Raw genomic sequence first — 22,460 nt, 5'->3', positions numbered from 1 at the left:
CCGCCTATAATTATACCGCACGCACGCATGATGTAGCATATTCAAATTAAATTAATGTGGTAACAGTAGCAAAAACTTGAATCAAACTACTTTCATTATAAATGTCAACGTTCAATTATGTGTTTAATATAAGAGAAACAATAATGCGTGTTTAAGTGTTCGCTTTTGCAATAGAAACGATTTTATATTAAGTTTACTCACTGCTAATTGATTTTTTATAACAGCTCTAGTCGTGATGTCAGTACTCTTAAATTATGACATTAAAAGTCCACAAAATACAAAACAGTAAACAATTAAAAAAGGACTCGTTAACTGACGTTTGAAATGACACATTTTGCTTCTTTATGTTTCCTATTCTAAACAAAAAAGTCTTTACAACTGGAAGTGAAATAAAACTTAAGGTCTTTTTACAGAAGTAAATATCTACATGTATTTAATAATAAAGCGCTTACAATTAAAATGGCTCCATAATATGTGCTCACACGTGAATCGTTTATATTCAAATTTACAGTCTTTCTGAACGCCTCTCAACCCAGTTTCAGTTCACTGTTTGGGTCTTTGTTTTCGTTTTATTTTTCGTTAAGTCGTGTCTTGTTTGAGTGTTTTAGAAAGTGAACGCGTTATTTTCGACGTTTAAACATATAATTATTTTCAATAAATGACCTGCATAATACAAAATGTCAGAATCCATGATTCAATAATATGCATAATACAAATAAATAAAGAATGTTCTTACCATCCACGTCGAAGACGACCAGTAGTAATATCACAATAACCGCGGCAACAATAGCACATACAAGAAGTATCACAGCCACAATAGCACATGTCTTGCGAGAGTTTGTTTTCGGCACCGACTTGACAGATGATCTCGCTGCACCGTCTGCAAAATCTCCGGACTCGTTCCATTTATATTTATCCTCCGGAAAGGAACTTCCTCGGGTATTTAAAGTCGAAGTTGGCGATTTGGCGCCACTGGCGTTTGAGCGAATAGTACTTGATTTCCCACTAGCTACACTTTCTCTGTTTGGAGAAGCTATTGTAAACACGTATTTGTTATCAGGACTCACGTTTTCTAAGAATTTAAAATGTCCGTCGATTTCGGTATCCACGTCTCTCCCGCTTGCGGTCGATACTGGGCGGGGCGACGGGGCATACGCGTCGTTATTGTAACCATTGGGGTTGGCGGCACCGAACGAGCTGAATTCCAGGGGAGACGATGGCGGAGTTATCGCCACCTTTCCTTTCTGAAATAAGGAAGACATCGGAATTATATGGACTTGTTAACAGTTTGGCACAAAGGCAATTTTCAAAATAATTGTCCTCGATTACAAAAATAACGCATAAAATATATTCACACGAGGAAAATAATACTCCTGACTAAAAACACTAAAAAGACTATAAAAATAAATGTTCGTTTATGGATCATCATAAATCGCCATCGAACAAATCGTGCTTCAATAATGCTTTTGATAAATAAATCGGCAAAAAGTCGACAGAGTGTTTAAACTGTCATCCGAATATAAAAGCCACCGTTATGCTCATCGATGCTTAATAATTGGTATCAGAGTATGCAATCAAGCGACATTCTCATGTGCCGCGTTACTGAACAGTAATGTGCTGGCGTTTATGCTGACCCTGGTAATAAGCATAACGACCAAGACCGTCATGTTAGTCGACTTGACCAGGTCAGATACAAAATGTTCATGAACAATCTGATCTGCGATCTGTGAAAACCGGGTTTAATGCATTTGCACAAATAATCGCCCCAGTCCGGAAAGGTTAATAAGGGGAAGAACTTTTATGCAATTATTTGTTAAAAGAAAGTTTATTTTAATCGAAAACACCGTATAGACACAACGTATTGTACGTGCATAAAGCCTGGTTTTTCAAGGACGCGGTTCGTATGAATGTATCCCTAAATGGTCATTAAACTGTAAAAATACCGAAGATTTGCGAAGGAAGAGTACTGGTTCTCTGAAATGGTTTGCATATTGGTAAAAAAGTGTTTCTACTTGATTAATTTGCTAAATTTATCAACGTTATACAATGGTTTTCTCGTCAAATAATCAAACTAATTAAATGAAACGAACTGAATAAAACCAAAATGTGCATAGTCACAAACCCAATAACAGTAATCAAGTTGGGCTGTCTACTGGCAAAACGCATTTTCCTGACTTAGAATAATGTTCAAGTATACATAACTGTTGTCGTAAGTCGTTATGGTTTATGGTATCAAATAGAATGATAGATAAAACGTTTCGTTTTTAGTAAAACTTTAAAATACAAGGTGCATGCACATCTGATATGTATACGCGATATTTCAAGCAAGAAACATGTTGTCAAAATGCGGCAAGCGTCAACGAGTTAAATTCTTGTTTTTATAATTTCACATCTTAGGTGACAAGTTGAAGAACGTTCACGTACAAATAATGTCATTCTGTGCGAAATGCACATTAAAGTGAGAGGCAAGATTGCAGAGGATAATAAATCGTGTCATAAAAAGCATGCATAATGTGTAAATGAATTAGTTATTTAATTTACCGTAAATATTTTTTTGTTCCGGAATTAATACATGTATAGTGTCGAATTGAAAGAAGTATGTTTTCTTATGTAAACAAAGTATAATAAACACCTAAAATGAACGATGTGCTCGTTTTATTATTGTACTTAGGTAAAATGAAATCTAAAATAAAGCCAGTTAATCGGTTATTATCCAAAGAACGCTTTTGTCATTATTTTATTTATTTATATTCTTTTTTTTTAAACTATATGATCCGCGTCAATCAAACAATTATCCTATGCATTTTGTGGTGCCCAGGAGCTGCTCTGTTCGCGAATGAAACTGCGATATCATGAATGACTTAATAGCGAGCAGCGTAGCTCCAGATAAGACCGGTAGATTGCGCGAGATAGTCTGGAGCTACGCTAGTCGCATATGGCATTAGATCCATTTTCTCATAACGCGAATCATATGGCATACAGTTGGATTCTCTACTACAGCGAAATAAGTACATTATATGTATTTTATTGAAACGTGACGTACTTTTTACATCGCAGACATTAAAACAATACACATGGATAGAACGACATGTTTGCGCTTTATTGGCGTTTCTTGTGCCATTCAGAATTACTCTTTTCGTATCAAAAAAATACAAGTACAATAAAAAGCATAGAATAATACCTGTTTATGAGCCGTGCTCTGTCAAAATTAGGTTTACTGCATGAGCGTAAAATGTCGTCCCAGATTGGTGTGGGAAGTCACAACACGTAAAATGTCGTCCCAGATTGGTGTGGGAAGTCACAACACGTAAAATGTCGTCCCAGATTGGTGTGGGAAGTCACAACACGCTTATTAAGAATAACACTTTACGCTTTAATTGAAATTTTTGTTTCAAGAAAGACTCTTCTTGACGAAAATCCATTTTCGGCGGAAAGTATCGTACCTAATAAGTCTATGCGGACTGCTCAGTTTAATCTTGGACGACCATTTACGCACATGCATTAAACCCCATTTTCGCAGAGCGCGACTCGTATGTATTTATCGAGTTGCATACATATCATACAAGGATTAACCAGTATATAAATGTTTCAAATGGACACCAGGGCACGGAGTAGTGCAGTTGTTTAACACATGTACAAACACACTGAAACGATCAATCTAAAAAAATCGTTTTTAAAGACTCGTGCGTTCATTTTCCCTTGATTTTGATTCTTCCATCATTGCGCATATTCGAAATGTTATCATGATTTTGATTAAAAGTGTGTACATTTATTTAGTTTTGTAAAATGCATTGTAACGGCATAAGAAAGAATCACGCGAATGAGTTGTTTTTAATGTATATCCTAAACGCTTTGTCAATAATGTATTCAGGAAGTTGGACCACGCATGATTGCATTATCCACTGAAAGGCAGACAAAAGATGAGGAAAAGAAAATAGCACGTCAATAGTTTAACCCAAGATTTAACAGACAAAAAATTTAAAGCTTAAAGTGTTCCTAAATTTTTATTTTAATGCATGGAATGGGAATAATTTTGTTTTCAGTTAAATATTGAAAGTATGTATCCTAGTTTCCCGTAAAAGAAACTGAAAATCCCACACATGACAATTGAATGGCTATATCGCGGTGTTATTGTCAATAAAGGTTTCATCATCGGAGATGGTCTTTGATTATATTTTAAGAAACAAAAATGGTATTACAAAACAACATAACAATGAATTTTGACAAATTAAGAGGAAATAGCATTATCATTCGAATTCTAGTAGGTGAATTGTTGAATAGATGACTTATTTCAATATCCGATTTAGTACATCGCGCTTTATGGACCGCTCTCACTCACAAATTGACATGTCTTGCTTATAAAGGTATGAAATGAAAGGCAGAGATTGATAGTTGTGAAAATCACATTAATTGTGAATAAACAAAGCTACTGGGTATAAATACCACTTCCTTCATTGACCTTTTTTCCGCAAAATTCCACTAATCAAATATTTTCATGTTCACGCCGGGTATGCGGATACTTTGATAACAGATGGCACTTCGATACCAGATAACAACAAAAACCACGCGCGAGAGTTAAGTTCTTTGGCTTTTTTGCATTTATGTTCTGTTCATTTGGTTTTCAGACACGTACTATTGTTTGGTCGATTAATGGTATAGTACTTGGTATTGCGGAGCTGTGAATAAAACAATGAATTATACAAAAATGAAATAAAATTGCATCGATAATCGTCATGAATTCGATGATCAGTACGTATTTCAACAAAACAAAAATACTTGGAAATAAATCAAGAACGTGCCAACTAATCGAAATAAAAGATCAATATGTCCATTCATGTTACAACATGTTAAATTTTAGTTGAATTAGGATTTTGAGGAAATTCAAATGTTTTAAGAGTCGGATGCCAAATTTTCATGGACACTTCTATTACCGATCATCTCAAAGACAATGGCACTTCGATTCCAGATAACTCGACACTTTTTACCCGATATAACACACTCTATTTAGTGAATCAGAAATGCAGAATTCGCTGTGGAATACTGCTATAGTAAACGGAAAATAAATAAAAATGTATGTACTGACGTAAATTAAAAACGAATTACCGAAATATGTTCTTATCCCTTTGGAATATGATAATAAAAGGGAAAGGGAAGTATAAAGGGAAGTGCTTCCTATAAGTAGAGCTCAATATAAAGGGAATTTTCCAATCTCTTTGAAATTGTGTGGCTACGCATAAGTATCGTCTTCATGATGCGATTCTAATGAGCACCAATGACAAAGGATTTTATAAGTGTATTGGCCGCTTTAAGAACCCTTGCTCACTTTATCTAAAGTCCTGCTATGAGTTCAATTGAACACAGTCGTGTTGATCCACATGATCCGTTGTATTTTCAATTCTCTTTATCTCAATTTACCACTTAAAAACAAGTTTATTATTTAGACAATTATTTTCGATCGTCACTTGAAATATAATACTTCAGAAATAAGCATTTGAATCTTATGTAAAATTTGCACTTATAATATTAATTATATAAATTAATAGTAATAAGATTTTTGAAAACAAACAACGCCATTGTTACATTATTTTACATGTGTATGTAATAACGTTATGCATCGATTCCCAATGTGTCGACAATGCATATTGATTCGTACTTCAAAATGTTTGGTAAAAATAGCCATAATATACATAAATGCATTTCAGGTAGAAGATAAAACTCGGTTATTAGAGTGCCCAATTTGTTGAAAGTCTCTGTTATCCGAAGTGCCCTATATCGGGAATCAAAGTATCCGCAACTTCATGAATACCACCTATTAAAACATGCTATACTTGAATACTATCAAAATATCAGTACAAATTTGAAGCACAGTGATTACCCTACATGCTAGAATATCAAACAATTTCTTGCAATATTTCTAAGTAGTTTTATTTTGTTGAAATTTTTACTGTGCATCCAGTTTATGCTGTTTTCTGACCGAATTTTCTATTTTTTTGGAAAAAATCTACCATTCTTCCGTGATGTTTTTCTTTGCAATAGAAAAGGATACACCATTTATAAACTCGACCATGCGCCTTGTCTAAAAAACTAATCTTTATGATAAAAACTGATGAAGTTACCTCTCGCGCGTGGCTTTTTTTTTATCTGATACCGAAGTGCCATCTGTTATCAAAGTATCCGCATACCCAGCGTGATGTTGCAGGCGATTAAAAGGTTGTTAAACTCTTTACTATATATATCTTGAGACAAAAAAATAATTTTCGTTGCGATATCGTAAAGTTTAATCAGAAAGAGCTACAATTTCTTGATAAGGATTAGGTTTTTAAAAGATGTTTGTAAGTGAGTGCGCAGATACTTGAAGAAAATCAATAGTCGTTTTTCAGACGGTTGTTTTGTAAGCGCTCACGGCACTCAGTTTTCGTAATATTATTAATTATTTGTATATGCGGCTCACTTGAAAGTTTAAACAAATTCAAAACTAACTTCGGGTGATTTTTATTTTCACAGAAAAATACAGATTATAAAAAATGGAAAAGGACAGCTTAATCAGAGGATTATTTAACCTGATAAAATGAGCGAATGCATGCATGCCTGAGTTATAAAATGAGCAAACGCTATACCTCAAAATAAGGGAACGAATAAACGAACCCTTTTTGTCAAACAAATGAGTGAATAAATACATAATTTTACATTATCATACATTATTTATTATTAAGCTGATTCCATTTCTACAATGTTTTACCGACTTGATAGATTACCACGAGAGGGTCAGATAACAGTCCACATCATTCAAGGATGTCAGGTAAGACTGGGTTAACATTCGTTTAAAGGGGCCTTTTCACGTTTCGGTAAATTGACAACATTAAAAAAAAATTGTTTTAGATTCGCAAATTTTCGTTGTAGTTATGATATTTGTGAGGAAACAGTAATACTGAATATTTACCATGCTCTAAAATATCCATTATATGCATGTTTTGACAATTTTAAAACCTGAAAATTATGAAGCATTGAAACGCGAAACGATTGAATAATTTGGAGAGTTCTGTTGTTGTCGTTATATTTGGTGAAACTACGAGGATTGCTTTTATTAAGTATAAAATACCGCTGTCATTGCATGAGGTAGGATGGCCGAGTGGTGTAAGTAGTAGACTTTTTACTCCAGGACTCCAGGGGTCAGTGGTTCGAGCCCTGCTGAGGGTTACTTTTTTCATTTTTTAAATTTAATTCTTGATTTTTTACTGGAGCTTTTTAGATCCAATGTTAACATTTATCAATATAAAGCATTTATTGACAAACTTCGAAACATGCTAAAATCTGTGAAAAGGCCCCTTTAAGAAAACACAATCTGAGAAGATTATCCAAACAGGTAACTTTATCTACTGCAGTAAAGAATGAGGACATTGTGGTTAGCAACGTTGTGTTATCGTTGAATTAATACAGACTATTCGTTTGAAAGGATGTGTATATTTAATTAAGTGACAATTGTTTTGGGAATATATAATATAACACCAACGTACATAACGTTGATGCCGGTAATGATGTTGGCAATGAAGATGATCATGATTCGGATGATGATGTTGATAATGATAAGGTTTATGTAAATGTTGTTGATAACGATAATATTAAATGCTGATAATGCTGATAAATCTTATAATGCTGTTGATGGTGATAATGATGATGATTGTGCTGCTGCTTCGGATTATGAAGATGATGATTATGATTATGATGATGATGATGATGATGATGATGATGATGATGATGATGATGAAGATGGTGGTGATGATGGTGATGATGGTGATGATGGTGATGATGATGATGATGATGATGATGATGATGATGATGATGATGATGATGATGATGATGATGATGATGATGATGATGATGGTGATGATGATGGTGATGATGGTGATGATGGTGATGATGATGATGATGATGATGATGATGATGATGATGATGATGATGATGATGATGATGATGATGATGATGATGATGATGATGATGATGCTGATGCTGATGCTGATGCTGATGCTGATGCTGATGCTGCTGCTGCTGCTGCTGCTGCTGATGATGATGATGATGATGCTGCTGCTGCTGCTGCTGCTGATGATGATGATGATGATGATGATGATGATGATGATGATGATGATGATGATGATGATGATGATGATGATGATGATGATGATGATGATGATGATGATGATGATGATGATGATGATGATGATGATGATGATGATGATGATGATGATGATGATAAGGAGGAGCAGGAGAAGGAGCAGCAGGAGGAGGATTTGTCTATATTGTTGTTGTACTTAAAATACCAATTGAAAAGATTATGACGATTATGAAGAAGATGATGATGATGGCCGAAGTTGTTTTATGCATCTTATATTTCCAATGATATGTTAAAGCCTAATTAATCTACTCACCTTTCCCTTTGAGTTCACATCCTCTAACGACAACATACTTAAGAGCAAACTATCTTATTAATCACTTTATAAGATCACTAATGTATTTTCATAATAACCATTAGAATAGAGTCAGTTCACACACTTCGTATATTTTCTCCATAAGGATTTTAAATTACTTGATTGAGATAACTATTGATAATTCTAGTATTATTATTTATCAGTTATTCCTGTGTCTTACATTAAGAGACGAGTCTATTTTCGGTTTATGTAATCAAACGTTTTTAGTTCACGTATATTTACATAATAACACTTTCTCATAGATCAGGTTAAATAAGTAGTGTATTTTAAGTACGTCTCGCGTTAAGTATTAATATTATCTTTTAAATGAGCTACCAAGCGTAACATGGTCATGTGCGTAGCCGGACTATTTTGAAACGAGTTTTCCATTAAAGAGAAATTTTTGAAATAACAGTGTATGATAAATTCAGCTAAAGTGTTAAAGGTTTTAAAGCAATCTTAAGTCTCGCATTATAAACATATAATTCAGAGTGGAAGCTATATAACGAAATCAACTGAGCAATTATTTAAGAAAGTTAAATATATTGACGGAAGAATTAAAGACACTTAACCCATTAATGCCTGGTGGACTCTCCCATCCTTCTAAATTGGATAAATTTATTTCCAAAATGAGGAATGTCTAGTATATTTATTTCTATATTTAGAATATTTCTTACAGAAATTTCTTTAAGCAAAAAGCGCAGACCCTGATGAGACGCCGCATCATGCGGCGTCTCATCTGGTTCTACGCTGTTTGCCAAGGCCTTTTTTTCTAGACGCTAGGCATAAATGGGTTAAAGTTTGAGATTTGTGCGCACAGGAAAATATATATGTGGAAAGATGTGTTTTTAGAGAATTTTTAAATAAGTTATATTTACATTTCTGAATGACTCTAAAACAAACGCATTATATTGATACAATTACAACACTGTCATAATAACACACTATTTATAAACATATGACGGTATATGTACAACTACCTTGTACTTACATGACCATAGTTGAAGATGTAAAATACCTAAACCAGCTCTGTATATTCAACGTATGCTTCATTCGTCCACACTACGAAAATATTATTTCTAAATACTATTATGTGGCATTTAATAACACGATATCGATCGAAATTGAAGCAATACCTGCGGATATTTATGTTTATATTAAAGATATAAAGAATAAGTTGTTGAAGTGAACATACATGTTTATTTACTTGAATATGAATTTTAACCAAAATGCATATGGAAACCAAATGTAACCTTCCGACATAAGTAGCCTTGGACCGTATTGTTTTCCCTCACGGACACGCATACGTTCCACGAAACACGATACGGTAGATTCGGAAAAATTGTTCGTACCATTTCTTAATCAAATCAGAAAGAAACTGAACACCTTTATATCCGTGGAAATGTCGGTGGGTCGTTGGAAATGGGAACGGGAAATACACATACTGTTTTGTGCTGAAACGATGTAACGCATTCCGCAGGCATGTATAATTAACAAGTTTATAAATTATATGCGTTCATAGTGTAAAGCGTATGTAATGTTTGGTACCAACCGCTCGTAAATAATTCATCATGAGCACTTTACGGGACCGTGCATACATATTCCCGTTTATATAACGCCTCATGGACGTTTCGCTTGCTGGAAGTATAATTGCATGGGCTCGACTGGCGTATTTGAACACCAATTTGACTCATTTACTAGTACAATAATTATAAGGCATTTTATCTTACACGAATGCGTTACTAGTATTATAGACGATTTCTCTATTATTTTTTTTACAGGTAAACAGGTTAAGACATCCGCTGTCTCTGTTTCAAAAATATGAACAGCGATACGGAGTTACAATAATTTCACAATAAAACCCCATAGTCCTACGGTCCTGCTTAAATCAAACTCATCATGACGCTTTACGGGCAGATAGTTATCGATCAAGGAGTATATCATTTGTACAGGTAGTAGCGGTCGTATTTGTTCAGAAAGGGTTAAATTTTAATGCTGTACGCGTAATAGAAATTCTTTGCATACTATGGGAAATCCCACTATAGATTGTTTACGTTAAAATGTTAATAGATGCACGCGTTTGGATGAGTAATTAAGTCAACACAATGTGAAAACATTCAAATCGTTATTATTGAAATGAGTTTAAACATTACCATATTTGGTAGCATTGACACAATTAAAAGGTTTACGGAAGTATTTACACTACTACTTGTATATGTTAAGCTACTTTATTATAGTGCTTAAACATATATCACGTGTATAAATGATAGCAACCATCACGTGCGTAAAAAAAAGCTTTTTTAGTTATAACCTTTGCATATTTACAATAATACACGAGTTTTGCACAATACATCAAATTTATTTCAGGAATAACATACAACAATGTCAAACGCTAGACCGAGAAAAACCTTTAAATAATTTATTATAAAATATGAAGTTATCGTTGAAAAGACACATTTTTCAGTGTCTGTTAAGTTTTGGTCTGGTTTGTTGTTTAAATGTGCATATGCATAAATGTTTTTTGAAAAATGGTTTAATTTCCTACAAATAATTTTTAAAAAAATGTTCTTAATAATCATATTAATACAAAACTCTTTTCATCATATTAATGTCAATTTGTCTTGTTGTAATACTTTCTATATTTTATAGCAATAATGGGATAGGAGACAGCCAACATGGGTTCATGTACTTGAAATTACTGGTTGAGTACCTACATACCTGGTCATATCGTGATGAACTTACGGATACGGGATTGGATGTTTTATTGCGATTATGTCAAGCAGCCTTAGGCGTTTGTATGTTTTTTAATTGCTGTGACTGATATCATTAACCCATTTATGCCTAGTGGACTCTCCCATCCTTCTAAATTGTACAATTTATTTCCAAAATTAGGAATGTCTAGTATATTTATTTCTATATTTAGAATATTTCTTTCAAGAATTCCTTTTACCAAACAGCGCAGACACTGATGAGACGCCGCATCATGCGGCGTCTCATCTGGATCTACGCTGTTTGCCAATGCCTTTTTTTCTAGACGCTAGGCATAAATGGGTTAAACAATTGAACGAGAGCATTTGCTGTATTGTGTTTAAATTTTTTTTGCAAATTGGTTTTTGCGAATTTCGTTTTTCATTGGGATATTGGACGTAACTCTATACCTCTTCTATGAGTATTTTGAGTCTTATATAAATATTAAATGTACCAGTCGATTACATTTCTTCAAAGTACATGTTCTCAAATGATTATATAGACGGTTATACAAATAAAAAATGTAATATGTTTATTTTATAGTATTTTAAAATACGTTGTTTTTTTAAACAGAATTAACATCGTGTATAGAATCGAAACTTTAAAACAACGTTTATTTTTTGAACCAATAACAAACATTATTACAGTTTGACGTTAAATGATGTTTCTACTGTTTACTACACGTAGTGTTACGAAAATAATTGACTTTCAAAACCACGTTGCTAACGACATTATTTCTTCGGCGTCGTTAACGGTCCTTTGCTTGGTTGGATGTATTTCGGATATACTCGATGGCCTCCCGCGCTTACGGCTGCATTATGTGAGGACCCGGAGTGTGTCCCACCACTCCTTCTTGCATAACTAAAAATACTAGATTCACTATAGTTGGGAGGAAACGCGAATGAAAACTGCAGCTTTTAGCTGTTTTGTTTTTCTCAAAGATATGTTAATTATCGCGTGACCTTGCGCATAACGAAATATTGTCATGGTGTTATGCTATATGTGTGTTTGTGGGGTGGGTTGGGGTGGTAGCCAAACTGTATTGCTCCCGGGTCGCCAAGGTAAGAAGCGCGGTTACCAACCACATTGATTGTATGGTGTTGTTGGTCTAAGCTGATATCAAAGGTTTGTTGAGTTACTAAAATATGTCGCAACAGTTATGGTATATTTAATATGGCAACTTAATTGACTCAACATATTTGATACCAATTTGTGTACATACGTGTATTAAACAAAGAAACATGTCGGTTGTATTAAATTGTTATATATAAATATAATTTAGCACAAACGAAATATTTATTCGAATATATGTTGTATTCATGTACCGGTATACATAAATATTATTACATTCTATAGCAACATATTCAACGATATAAGTTATTCTATAGATACGTATTTATACAAGGGTTAGTATAACATTTCAATGCACTGTCGGTGGAATACTAATCACATGGTCACGAGTTAATCGCCATTTACACAGGAGCAAAGGGGTATTCTGAGTTCTCGTTCAATTGCTCAAATATCACACATCACAGCTGCAAATTCTGAAATCAAACAAACACTATAATGAAATGCGCTTTGCATGTTTTGTAATCAAATAGTTGTGGTATTTTAAGAGCAAGCACTTTTATCGTTTAGATATTGCTAAGTTACCCTCTAATGTATACAATATGGAAGTTATGTATGTATATATATTCTTATCATCGCTTATTTTCATATAGTATAATGCTGTCATAACTTATGTTATAAATATTGCAACACACAACATGATGACGTAAAATCCTATGTTCGAAATATAACCAACAAACAACATTACGTCGTTTGAACATCAGTTGGCAATATTTGCCCCATATTGAATGATGACTTCATAAATACAAATGGACAAATTTCTTCCAAACCAATCATGACCTCATAAACTCAGTAACAATATATAAGCATCTTTAATAAAGATGTTTCCGTTACCATTGACGTCTAGTCTCGGTAGAATGTAACTTTCTCCGCAATAATTAAGCATTCTTTCATTTTTTCATTGGAAATATCATATATGTAATCAGCTGACACCTTAACATCGGTTGGTACTATTGCTATTGTACACCATTTTGACATCATATTCTTCAGTTACGTCACTTACGTACCCTCGATAGAGATTTTTCCGTCACCATCGACGTCCACACTGGCCATTATTTCCTCTAACTCGGCTTCATCTACCTTCTCCCCTGACAGTTTTAGCACAGAGATTATCTCGTCTCGGGTGATTGTGCCACTGGGAAAAAAGGGGTATTATATGTGATATTTGTGTTGTACAATCTGTTTGAGCCACTGGGACTCACAGGAAAGGAAACCATACGGGAATTTCATGAGTATGATTGTAGGGGAACCATTCAATTTGGATAACATTAGTTATATAGAAGTTATGTGTTGAAGAGTGCGGTCTTTCAACTGACAGCGTAAATCTTGATGAAATGGAAAAAAGTGATGGTACTTGTGTTGACGATGATGTTTATGATATTGGTAGTATTGGCCATGATGTGTGGCAGGAGGGAGGCTTTCTTAAACAAAATATGGCCACATTTAAACTGATATATGAAGAAGTCTACGTTGCTATCTCCCTTCTTAGCAAAATGTCTTCCAACAAAATAAACAGCCTACGTTTCCTATTACCAAATACACTCGATTCTCACCATATGCTTGCGAAGTCCATTTTATATCCACCAAGAGATGTTAATTTTCAGTAACCGCAAATGTTATAAACAGTGTATTCCATGAAAATAATACTATTTTTATACATTCTTTCCATGTTGCAACTATATTTATATAAATGCGTTCACTACAAACAGACCGAAACGCGGACATTTTGTCCTTTTAAAGACTCTGAAATAACGCTTAGCATAATATGCGTGTACACACATAAATTATTACAACTCACACTGTCAATTTAACTGAATACATTGTATTTTATGCTTTTCGGTGGTTTATAGAAATATCAGTTAAATAAGACTGGTATTTCACTGTTTTACACAGTGAAAAATAACAATGAAAAATATCGATATTTTTCACTGGTTTACTGTGAAATGACGTCATTTTTCGACGAAATGACGTCATAAATCCAGCGAAATTATCGAGTTAAACTCTTTAAGGGGTGTTGCTGCAGTTTTGCTGATTTTTTTCCACCAAATAGATTTTGTTCATATTGAAGTACTATATACAAAAACTATATAAAATGAAATAAAAATATAGGATCAGCGGCCTTGTTTTGATTTTATTCACCATTTTATAAGATGTTCGTTTTCATTTAAACTGGAAAACCTCGAAGTGCCTCAACCCAATAAATAACCTATGAAATATACAACATATAGATATTATATAAGCTTAGATACATACAATACCATTAAATTAAACAACACAATTCCAAAAAAATGGAGAACACAAGTTAAATTTAAAAAAAGAATATTTTTTATTTTAATTTTAATGTAACCCCCCAAAAACTTCTTTTTTTACTATTTTTAACATCAAAATGAAATTATTTTTTTTCTGTCAAATATACATCTGCAAAACCGAGCAAAACTGCTCAAATAAAAAAAGAGGGTCACCGCACTTTTAAACGAGATTGTTTGTTTTAACTATCCCTACCGTCTACGTCAAATTTTATAAAAAAAATACATCAATTAGGCAAAACCCAAGTACCGGTACATATGTTGTAAGAAATATGTATAAACATTAGAAATTGTTTGCAATCGTAACTGGGATCACAAAAGCTTACCAAAAGACATTAATAAAAAACAATATTTAATCACAAACATAATACCATACAGTATCAAACTCGACCTTAATCATTAATAACTTACATGTACGTGTTCACAGATTTCGGCTTGTTTAGAAATTTGTGATTATATGCTTTAAATTGATAAATTTAAACGACATGACTAAAAAGCTCCACTATAAAACAAGGATAAAATAAAAGAAAAAAAAGTGGGATCGAACCACTGACAATTGAATTATGAACCAACTCTGTCATTTCTGATGATACTGATAACATTAATATTGAGTTGTGATAATAGCATCATCGGTGTTGCAATAAATATATTCTCGGTTAAATAAACTGCCGCAATACCTATTAACAATCTAAATAAACGGTATAAAAAGCATAATGAAAAAGAATTATGTTGGATTCGATGGAATATCGATTTTAATTCACTTGTGATCATAAAGATACATATTTTCACTCGTGATTGCGCCACTCGTAAAAATATTATTTTACACGGGCAAAAGCCCGCGAAGCGGGCGTTGACACCTCATACATATGGAAATTTAGACATAAAATTACATAAGAATACCACATATGGATGGGTCTAAAAAAAAATGCCACGCGACATATATTTTCGCGATGCTATTTATGACCTTGAACAAATCAAAAACACTTTGACATGACATATGCTAATTCACATGTAAATACATACCTCAAGAAAAATTATATCAATGACATCATAATTGTGTAGCGAATCGCACTAAATATTCTCGCATTATTTGTTTTTTTTCGCAACCGTTCCAGAATTAAGTCATAACTCAATTATCTCCCCTGAATACTCATCTTCAGTGGGTATAAGCCGAAGACTGGTTAACTACATAGGTGGCAATATACAGTTTTTTTAGTCTCGGCCAATCTCGTACACAAGCAGGATGTAACCACTGTCCGTAAACTGGTCACCTCGCATATCTGAAAATAAACTAAGCACATTTCCAGAATGGTTGAGGGTGTGCCATCTAAAAAATCAGTAACATTCAAATCAAATGAGTTGGGGCAAAATGTTTTAGTATTGATTATTTCAAATTAAAACATCAAAATTATGTGTGTTTCCGAGACTTTTTAAGCCAGTTTCAACAACAAACTGCCACTTTCCTGCGGAAGCAAGGTGCCTTTTTACATTAGTAACTTACCAAGTACTTATCAGCAAAGCAGAAAATTGGGGGTCAAAGGATTAGATTTTTTGTAATAGTACAATGTCCGTACGCCCTTTCAAATTTCCAACAGAAATACTGACCGGAGCCAGAATTACACCTGTTTTCGAATTGCATTAATTCTATTTCCTGTATGCAGCTATAGTTACAATACGTATGTTTTGGTAACTTACATACATCCAAGCAAAATCACCACAACTCAAACCTGACATTCATTATTATTTAGACACTCAAAATGGTGCTTACTTGACCATTGTTCTCTTTATTTTGAAATTTGACCGGGGCCAATGCGCATTGGTGGCTAAAAAGTGTGGTGTGCAGCCATTTAGTGACAATCTTTACCAAACACAATTTACGTGAACATAACCCGTCTTAAATACATTGCCGAATCTCAGATTTCTGTCGATTTATTTGCTTCGATTTTTTTCGATATCTTATTGTTATTATTATCCTGACAAATCGCAAACGCTTGTTCAAAAGTATTTGTTTTAAACATTATAGTTGGCACCTCTATTCTTCCAGTATTCTCGCGGTATTTCAATAACGACACCCTACTGTTTATTTGTCAGAATTCGTGACGCATTTTCCAAAAAGAAGTTTAACATGTGATCATTAGCAATATTCTGGTAAGTTGTCGTTTTATCCATCAGAAACACAGTTATTAACAAAATTTAAAGATATTCCGATCTAACTTTTTAGTCTTTTAGCTTAAATTTGTAACGTATTTACACCTCGTCTGCTCGCACTTTACCGATATCCCGAAAGGTTACATTTCACTATAATAAGTTTTTAGCCTAAAACCACAAAATCCGATACCGTTGGATTTTCGTACCACAATCTTACGTAAAAAATCTTCCAGATTAGAAATCAACAAAAAAACAAGACATTTATAAATTGTCTGCATTATTGATCAAGTTTTAAGATATTTGTTGGTTTTCCGTTTTTAGAGGCTGTTCTGCCAAGGCAAGAGCTGGGCATCACACAAGCCATTCTATCCAGCAAAACTGACAGTTTTGGTTTACAGAAATCAACAAAGGAGGGATTCCTGAACTATCAAAAGTTCCAAGCTATACACACAGTTATTATCTGTGGTGATCGTGGTTTACTTGGATGGAACATGTGTGAACTTTTATAGAACTTTCAAAAGTCTAAATCTGTCTATCTATAAACAAAAATCAGCTATGGTATAATAAGATCAGATGTGCAAACAATGTCAAAGGGTTGTTAAATTAACAATATGAAGGCAAAATGCTGAAAAAATATGAAAGTTCCCATGCATATTTAATCTGTATATCGACAAGTGTCTGCCAATAAATGTCAAACTAGTAATACAAAACTTACCACAAGTATGTAAAAGCACTAAGTACCTGTTGTGATCATTTTTAGTAAGATAGTGTAATACTTAACAGTAGCAAATAGCTTGTTTGGTAAATGCATAATGCAATTAATATGATATCCTTTCTATTGTGTAATTAATAAATTGGTTATTACTTGTTAATCCACGATAAATGTTTTATGGCTAGTACAAAACCAGCATTGTTAATTTTGTAAAAGGTAATACAATAACCCCACTTTGTAATTTCATATACGTAAATATTATTGTACTGTAGGTTGATGACAGTGTTTTAGTATTACTTATTTTGTAACTATTTATGTGCAAATAAATGATGTGAAGTGTTTTGTATCTCCAGACAATACCAAATACCTTTTTATATATGTACTGTGTTATGTGTTATTTGAATGTTTAAATAAAAAATATGGATGATATAACATGATGCATTCTAATATTTGTATTCAAATTGTAACTATAGAGCTAAGTGTGTGCAGTTTAGACTGGGATTTAAGAATTGCTACAAAATGACTAGTTTTTTAGTGGCGACAAAATTTAAACTATTCAGCAATAGTTTCCGAAAGAAAATTAGAAACCTGCAAGATACCTGTATTTATTAAATATTTTAATTGCGAAACAAGTATGTTGTTATGCTGTTACACATAATTATACATTGATAATACATAAGAAGACAATTATTAGCGGTGTTAACGTTTCCCAAAAGTAGAAATCATTCTTCTATAGTCAGTGGTATAAAGACGAAAGCTCCATGTATGGCTTTCAATACGTAGTGTGTGTTATTTGACAGTCTAATAATTATTGAATTAAAAAAATCCTTTCAAATTTGTCAATCAAAACTGATTTGACACATCACATGATTTTTATTATGTTAAATCAGTGTACTGTATGCTAAATGCAACTGCTTTAGCAAGCTGTCAAGTTGAATTGAGACATTTAATGAAACAAACTGTTTCCTGGGTAGGACCAGTACTTAGTGTCTATATGACGTACCATGACGTCGAAAGTCTACAAGACCTACTAGGTAGAACGAGAAATGTACTTCGACGTACAATTTTCACTGACACTTGAGTATTAGCCAATCAGAAGACACCTTACATCAGTTGCTTTAAGAGATATTTGACATAGAACATTATAATTATTATTATTTATACCAAATTATGCGACTTTCGACCGCTTACTCATAGATATTGTGCGTATTTATTAAACATTATTATTATTATAATTTATACCAACTTATGCGACTATCGACCACTAACATATAGATATTGTGCATATTTATTGACCTGGCGTGGCGGAATCAACCTCTGACTTATGCAAGTTATGGTTATCACAAAATACGACCAACGGGGAGGTTATTATACATTATTTATCCCGTTAATGTTTGGTAACTGTTTGGTTACCATTGGGAATTTCCTACACAGTAATGCGCTGGACGGTCGTGATACTCCGCCCCGCATGATCAATAAATACTCACAATATGCTAAATAATTTAAATTTTAAAAAGGTAACAAATGAATATTCTTTAATTTTGTACATAATATATTTCAATGCATTAACTTCTTGAAACTTCTGTGTTGTTTTTTTGTACTTCGACGTACATTTCTATGTTGACCTTGTAGGTCTTCTTGACTTTCAACCCAAATGGTACGCCATAGTATGTCTTTAGGGTTATCTAAAGAATGCTCCCACTTAAGGGATCAATACAGAGACCTCCCAGTGACTAAACCAGTTAGCAGACACCCCATCCCCTAAACAACAACCACCGAACCAGCTTTAAATTCCTGTTGCTAGAAAACAAAAAAAATAAGATGCTAGATCTTAAAGCTAGGAGCATGTAACTCGTTTTAATATTAATTATTTTGGATGCATTACTTAACTATTGCAACAATTATAATATTTTGAACACAATCATGTCCATATATTTCTAAAAATACATGGTTATCAAAAAGAACTTAAAAAGCTTTTGCCCGTACATTAGGTAGCACCTATAATCATATTATGATCACTCGTGAAATAAAATCGATATTCCATCGAATCCAACAAATATCCTGTATAATATATATAATTCACGATCACACCTATAAATTGAATGAATGCCCACTGCAACTCATACCTGTTGTCTTTGTCGAAGATATATAATTCACGATCACACCTATACATTGAATGAATGCCCACTGCAACTCATACCTGTTGTCTTTGTCGAAGATATATAATTCACGATCACACCTATACATTGAATGATTGCCCACTGCAACTCATACCTGTTGTCTTGGTCGAAGATATATAACTCACGATCACACCTATACATTGAATGATTGCCCACTGCAACTCATACCTGTTGTCTTTGTCGAAGATATATAATTCACGATCACACCTATACATTGAATGATTGCCCACTGCAACTCATACCTGTTGTCTTTGTCGAAGATATATAACTCACGATCACGCCTATACATTGAATGATTGCCCACTGCAACTCATACCTGTTGTCTTTGTCGAAGATATATAACTCACGATCACACCTATACATTGAATGATTGCCCACTGCAACTCATACCTGTTGTCTTTGTCGAAGATATATAATTCACATTCACACCTATACATTGAATGAATGCCCACTGCAACTCATACCTGTTGTCTTTGTCGAAGATATATAATTCACGATCACACCTATACATTGAATGATTGCCCACTGCAACTCATACCTGTTGTCTTTGTCGAAGATATATAATTCACGATCACACCTATACATTGAATGATTGCCCACTGCAACTCATACCTGTTGTCTTTGTCGAAGATATATAATTCACGATCACACCTGTACATTGAATGATTGCCCACTGCAACTCATACCTGTTGTCTTTGTCGAAGATATATAATTCACGATCACACCTATACATTGAATGATTGCCCACTGCAACTCATACCTGTTGTCTTTGTCGAAGATATATAATTCACGATCACACCTATACATTGAATGAATGCCCACTGCAACTCATACCTGTTGTCTTTGTCGAAGATATATAATTCACGATCACACCTATACATTGAATGATTGCCCACTGCAACTCATACCTGTTGTCTTTGTCGAAGATATATAATTCACGATCACACCTATACATTGAATGATTGCCCACTGCAACTCATACCTGTTGTCTTTGTCGAAGACTCTGAATGCCGACGTCATCTCCTCAATCTGTGCGTCCACGTCAACCTCCTTGCTCTCGAACAGCTTCCGGAACTCCGCGCGAGTCACGTACCCCTTTTCTGGAAATAATATAAATTCTTGAGTTACGAAGGGAATATACAATTATATCCGCGTATGGTGTATCAGTAAAAGCCTTTATCATTCGAATCCGATGTTTGAAGCTTTATCCGGAAACGGGCACAGAGAACGATGGTACTTGCCGCAACTAATGAGACCGGAAGAAAATATGGTAGAAACACGATAGATTGATTAAAGTTAAAATACAAAATTGGAATTATGTTGCCAAGAAATGAGATAATATTATCATTAGCACGTAAGGAGAACACCATAAGGAAAAAACGCAGGATTAAAATGAATGTATTTTTACGTGAGAATCGGAGCATGATGTGCCCCATTCATTCAGTATACAACTATGTACTTTACTTTCCGGCATAAATAACCATAAATGGAATATAGAACGACGTGTAACTTCAAACACATATACACAAGCAAAGTTCTTATTCAGAAACCATGAGCCGTTTACCGGTATGTCGATCAAGCAAAAATTACAAACAATAAAGAAACATACACAAAATCAGTTGAGTTGACGGGTATATAAAAATATGTGTCTGAGAAAACTGGGCATAATGCATGTGCGTAAAGTGTCGTCCCATATTAGCCTGTGCAGTCCGCACAGGCTTATCAAGGACGACACTTTCCGCTCTAATGGTATTTTTCGTTTATAGGAAGTCCCTTTTTACCGAAAATCTAGTTTAAGCGCAAATTGTCTTCCCTGATTAGCCTGTGCGAACTGCACAGGCTAATCTGAGACGACACTCTACGCACATGCATTTTTCCCAATTTTCACAGAACAAGACACATATAACAAAACAAAACCTTCCAACGGCCCAGCACGTACCGCGCGGGTTGCAGTCTTCAATCATCTGTTCAGCCTCCTTTTGGGTTGGACTGAGACCGAGCAAACGAGCTGCCTTCACCAGCTCATGCACGGAGATCCGCCCATCATGGTTCTGGTCCATCTGGTCAAATATCTCATCTATAATTGAAAGTTATGTGCAAAGTTAGAATCAATCTTAAATGCTCAGTTTAGTTTAAAGTATAGTTAAGTGCAAAAGTCACATATCACAAACAACGAGGAATCAAGATAAATAGATTTGAAATCACACGAAACAAAAAAGGTGGATTTTTAAATGTGAAAAATATTTCAAAATATTCCATCAATATTTTTTATAAAACTTTCTGCCCGCAATATAATATAGCCGATTTATATATTGGTTCAAATGTTTTTATTGCATAAATGAATCGACCCCAGCTGCTTTAGATCACGACATTGACTGCAATACTGACACTTTATAAGGGATCCAAAACATTGAAGTACAAATCACAAAGACGGAGTCAAGAATGCAGGTGGTGTCTTGAAAACATCATATCGTATTCAATGTACCTTCTAGTGCATATCCTTCTTTGATGTTTGTTATTATGAAACAAAACACCGTGAAGCGATTATTTTATGTGTTACTTATTATAAACAGTTGAACTCGTGCAAACTAATTGAACTAATGTGGCTTTGTCTCAAATTTCATTGTAGAACAATTGGAATGCTGTGTTCACTGCAGCGAATTCACATTAATCAAATAAATCATTTAACATTTATACCTGGATTAACCTTTCTTTCTTTTTCTTTCGAGTCTTTTTTGGTTCTAGGACCCCTCTTCCGTTTCTCAGTTGATGTCAT

The 22,460-nt window shown here is 33.9% G+C and overlaps 2 protein-coding genes across 2 annotated transcripts in view; both read right to left on the bottom strand.

The window, feature by feature from the left end:
- The window catches only part of LOC127839977 (uncharacterized), a 53,201-nt gene extending 44,433 nt beyond the window's left edge, over nucleotides 1–8,768 (bottom strand). The window contains exons 1-2 of the mRNA XM_052368367.1: nucleotides 8,424–8,768; nucleotides 737–1,244 (exon numbers count right to left, since the gene is read on the bottom strand). Of these exons, the coding sequence (XP_052224327.1) occupies nucleotides 737–1,244; nucleotides 8,424–8,459 (544 nt within the window). The 5' untranslated portion in view covers nucleotides 8,460–8,768. The remainder of the gene's footprint in view (nucleotides 1–736; nucleotides 1,245–8,423) is intronic.
- A 3,737-nt stretch (nucleotides 8,769–12,505) lies between these two features.
- Nucleotides 12,506–22,460, bottom strand: LOC127839976 (neo-calmodulin-like). Its single transcript, XM_052368366.1, has 5 exons — nucleotides 22,382–22,460; nucleotides 21,624–21,761; nucleotides 20,667–20,784; nucleotides 13,346–13,473; nucleotides 12,506–12,754 (listed from the first exon to the last, which is right to left on the bottom strand). The coding sequence occupies exons 1-5, from the start codon at nucleotides 22,458–22,460 to the stop codon at nucleotides 12,726–12,728; spliced, it is 492 nt and encodes a 163-aa protein (XP_052224326.1). The 3' UTR covers nucleotides 12,506–12,725.

Source organism: Dreissena polymorpha, chromosome 7 (genome assembly GCF_020536995.1).
Source record: "Dreissena polymorpha isolate Duluth1 chromosome 7, UMN_Dpol_1.0, whole genome shotgun sequence".
Classification (NCBI taxonomy): domain Eukaryota; kingdom Metazoa; phylum Mollusca; class Bivalvia; order Myida; family Dreissenidae; genus Dreissena; species Dreissena polymorpha.
The sequence above is the reverse complement of the archived record's forward strand: the minus strand, read 5'-3'. Positions and strand labels throughout refer to the sequence as shown.

Bases quoted from the DNA above. Each gene is read 5' to 3' on its own strand.
- LOC127839976 (XM_052368366.1), bottom strand. From the start codon at position 22,460: ATGACATCAACTGAGAAACGGAAGAGGGGTCCTAGAACCAAAAAAGAC. The intron at 21,762-22,381 runs GTATAAATGTTA...TTTCAATTATAG, and splicing joins AGAAAGAAAGGTTAATCCAG to ATGAGATATTTGACCAGATG. The intron at 12,755-13,345 runs GTACGTAAGTGA...GTTTGATTTCAG, and splicing joins CGGAAAAATCTCTATCGAGG to AATTTGCAGCTGTGATGTGT.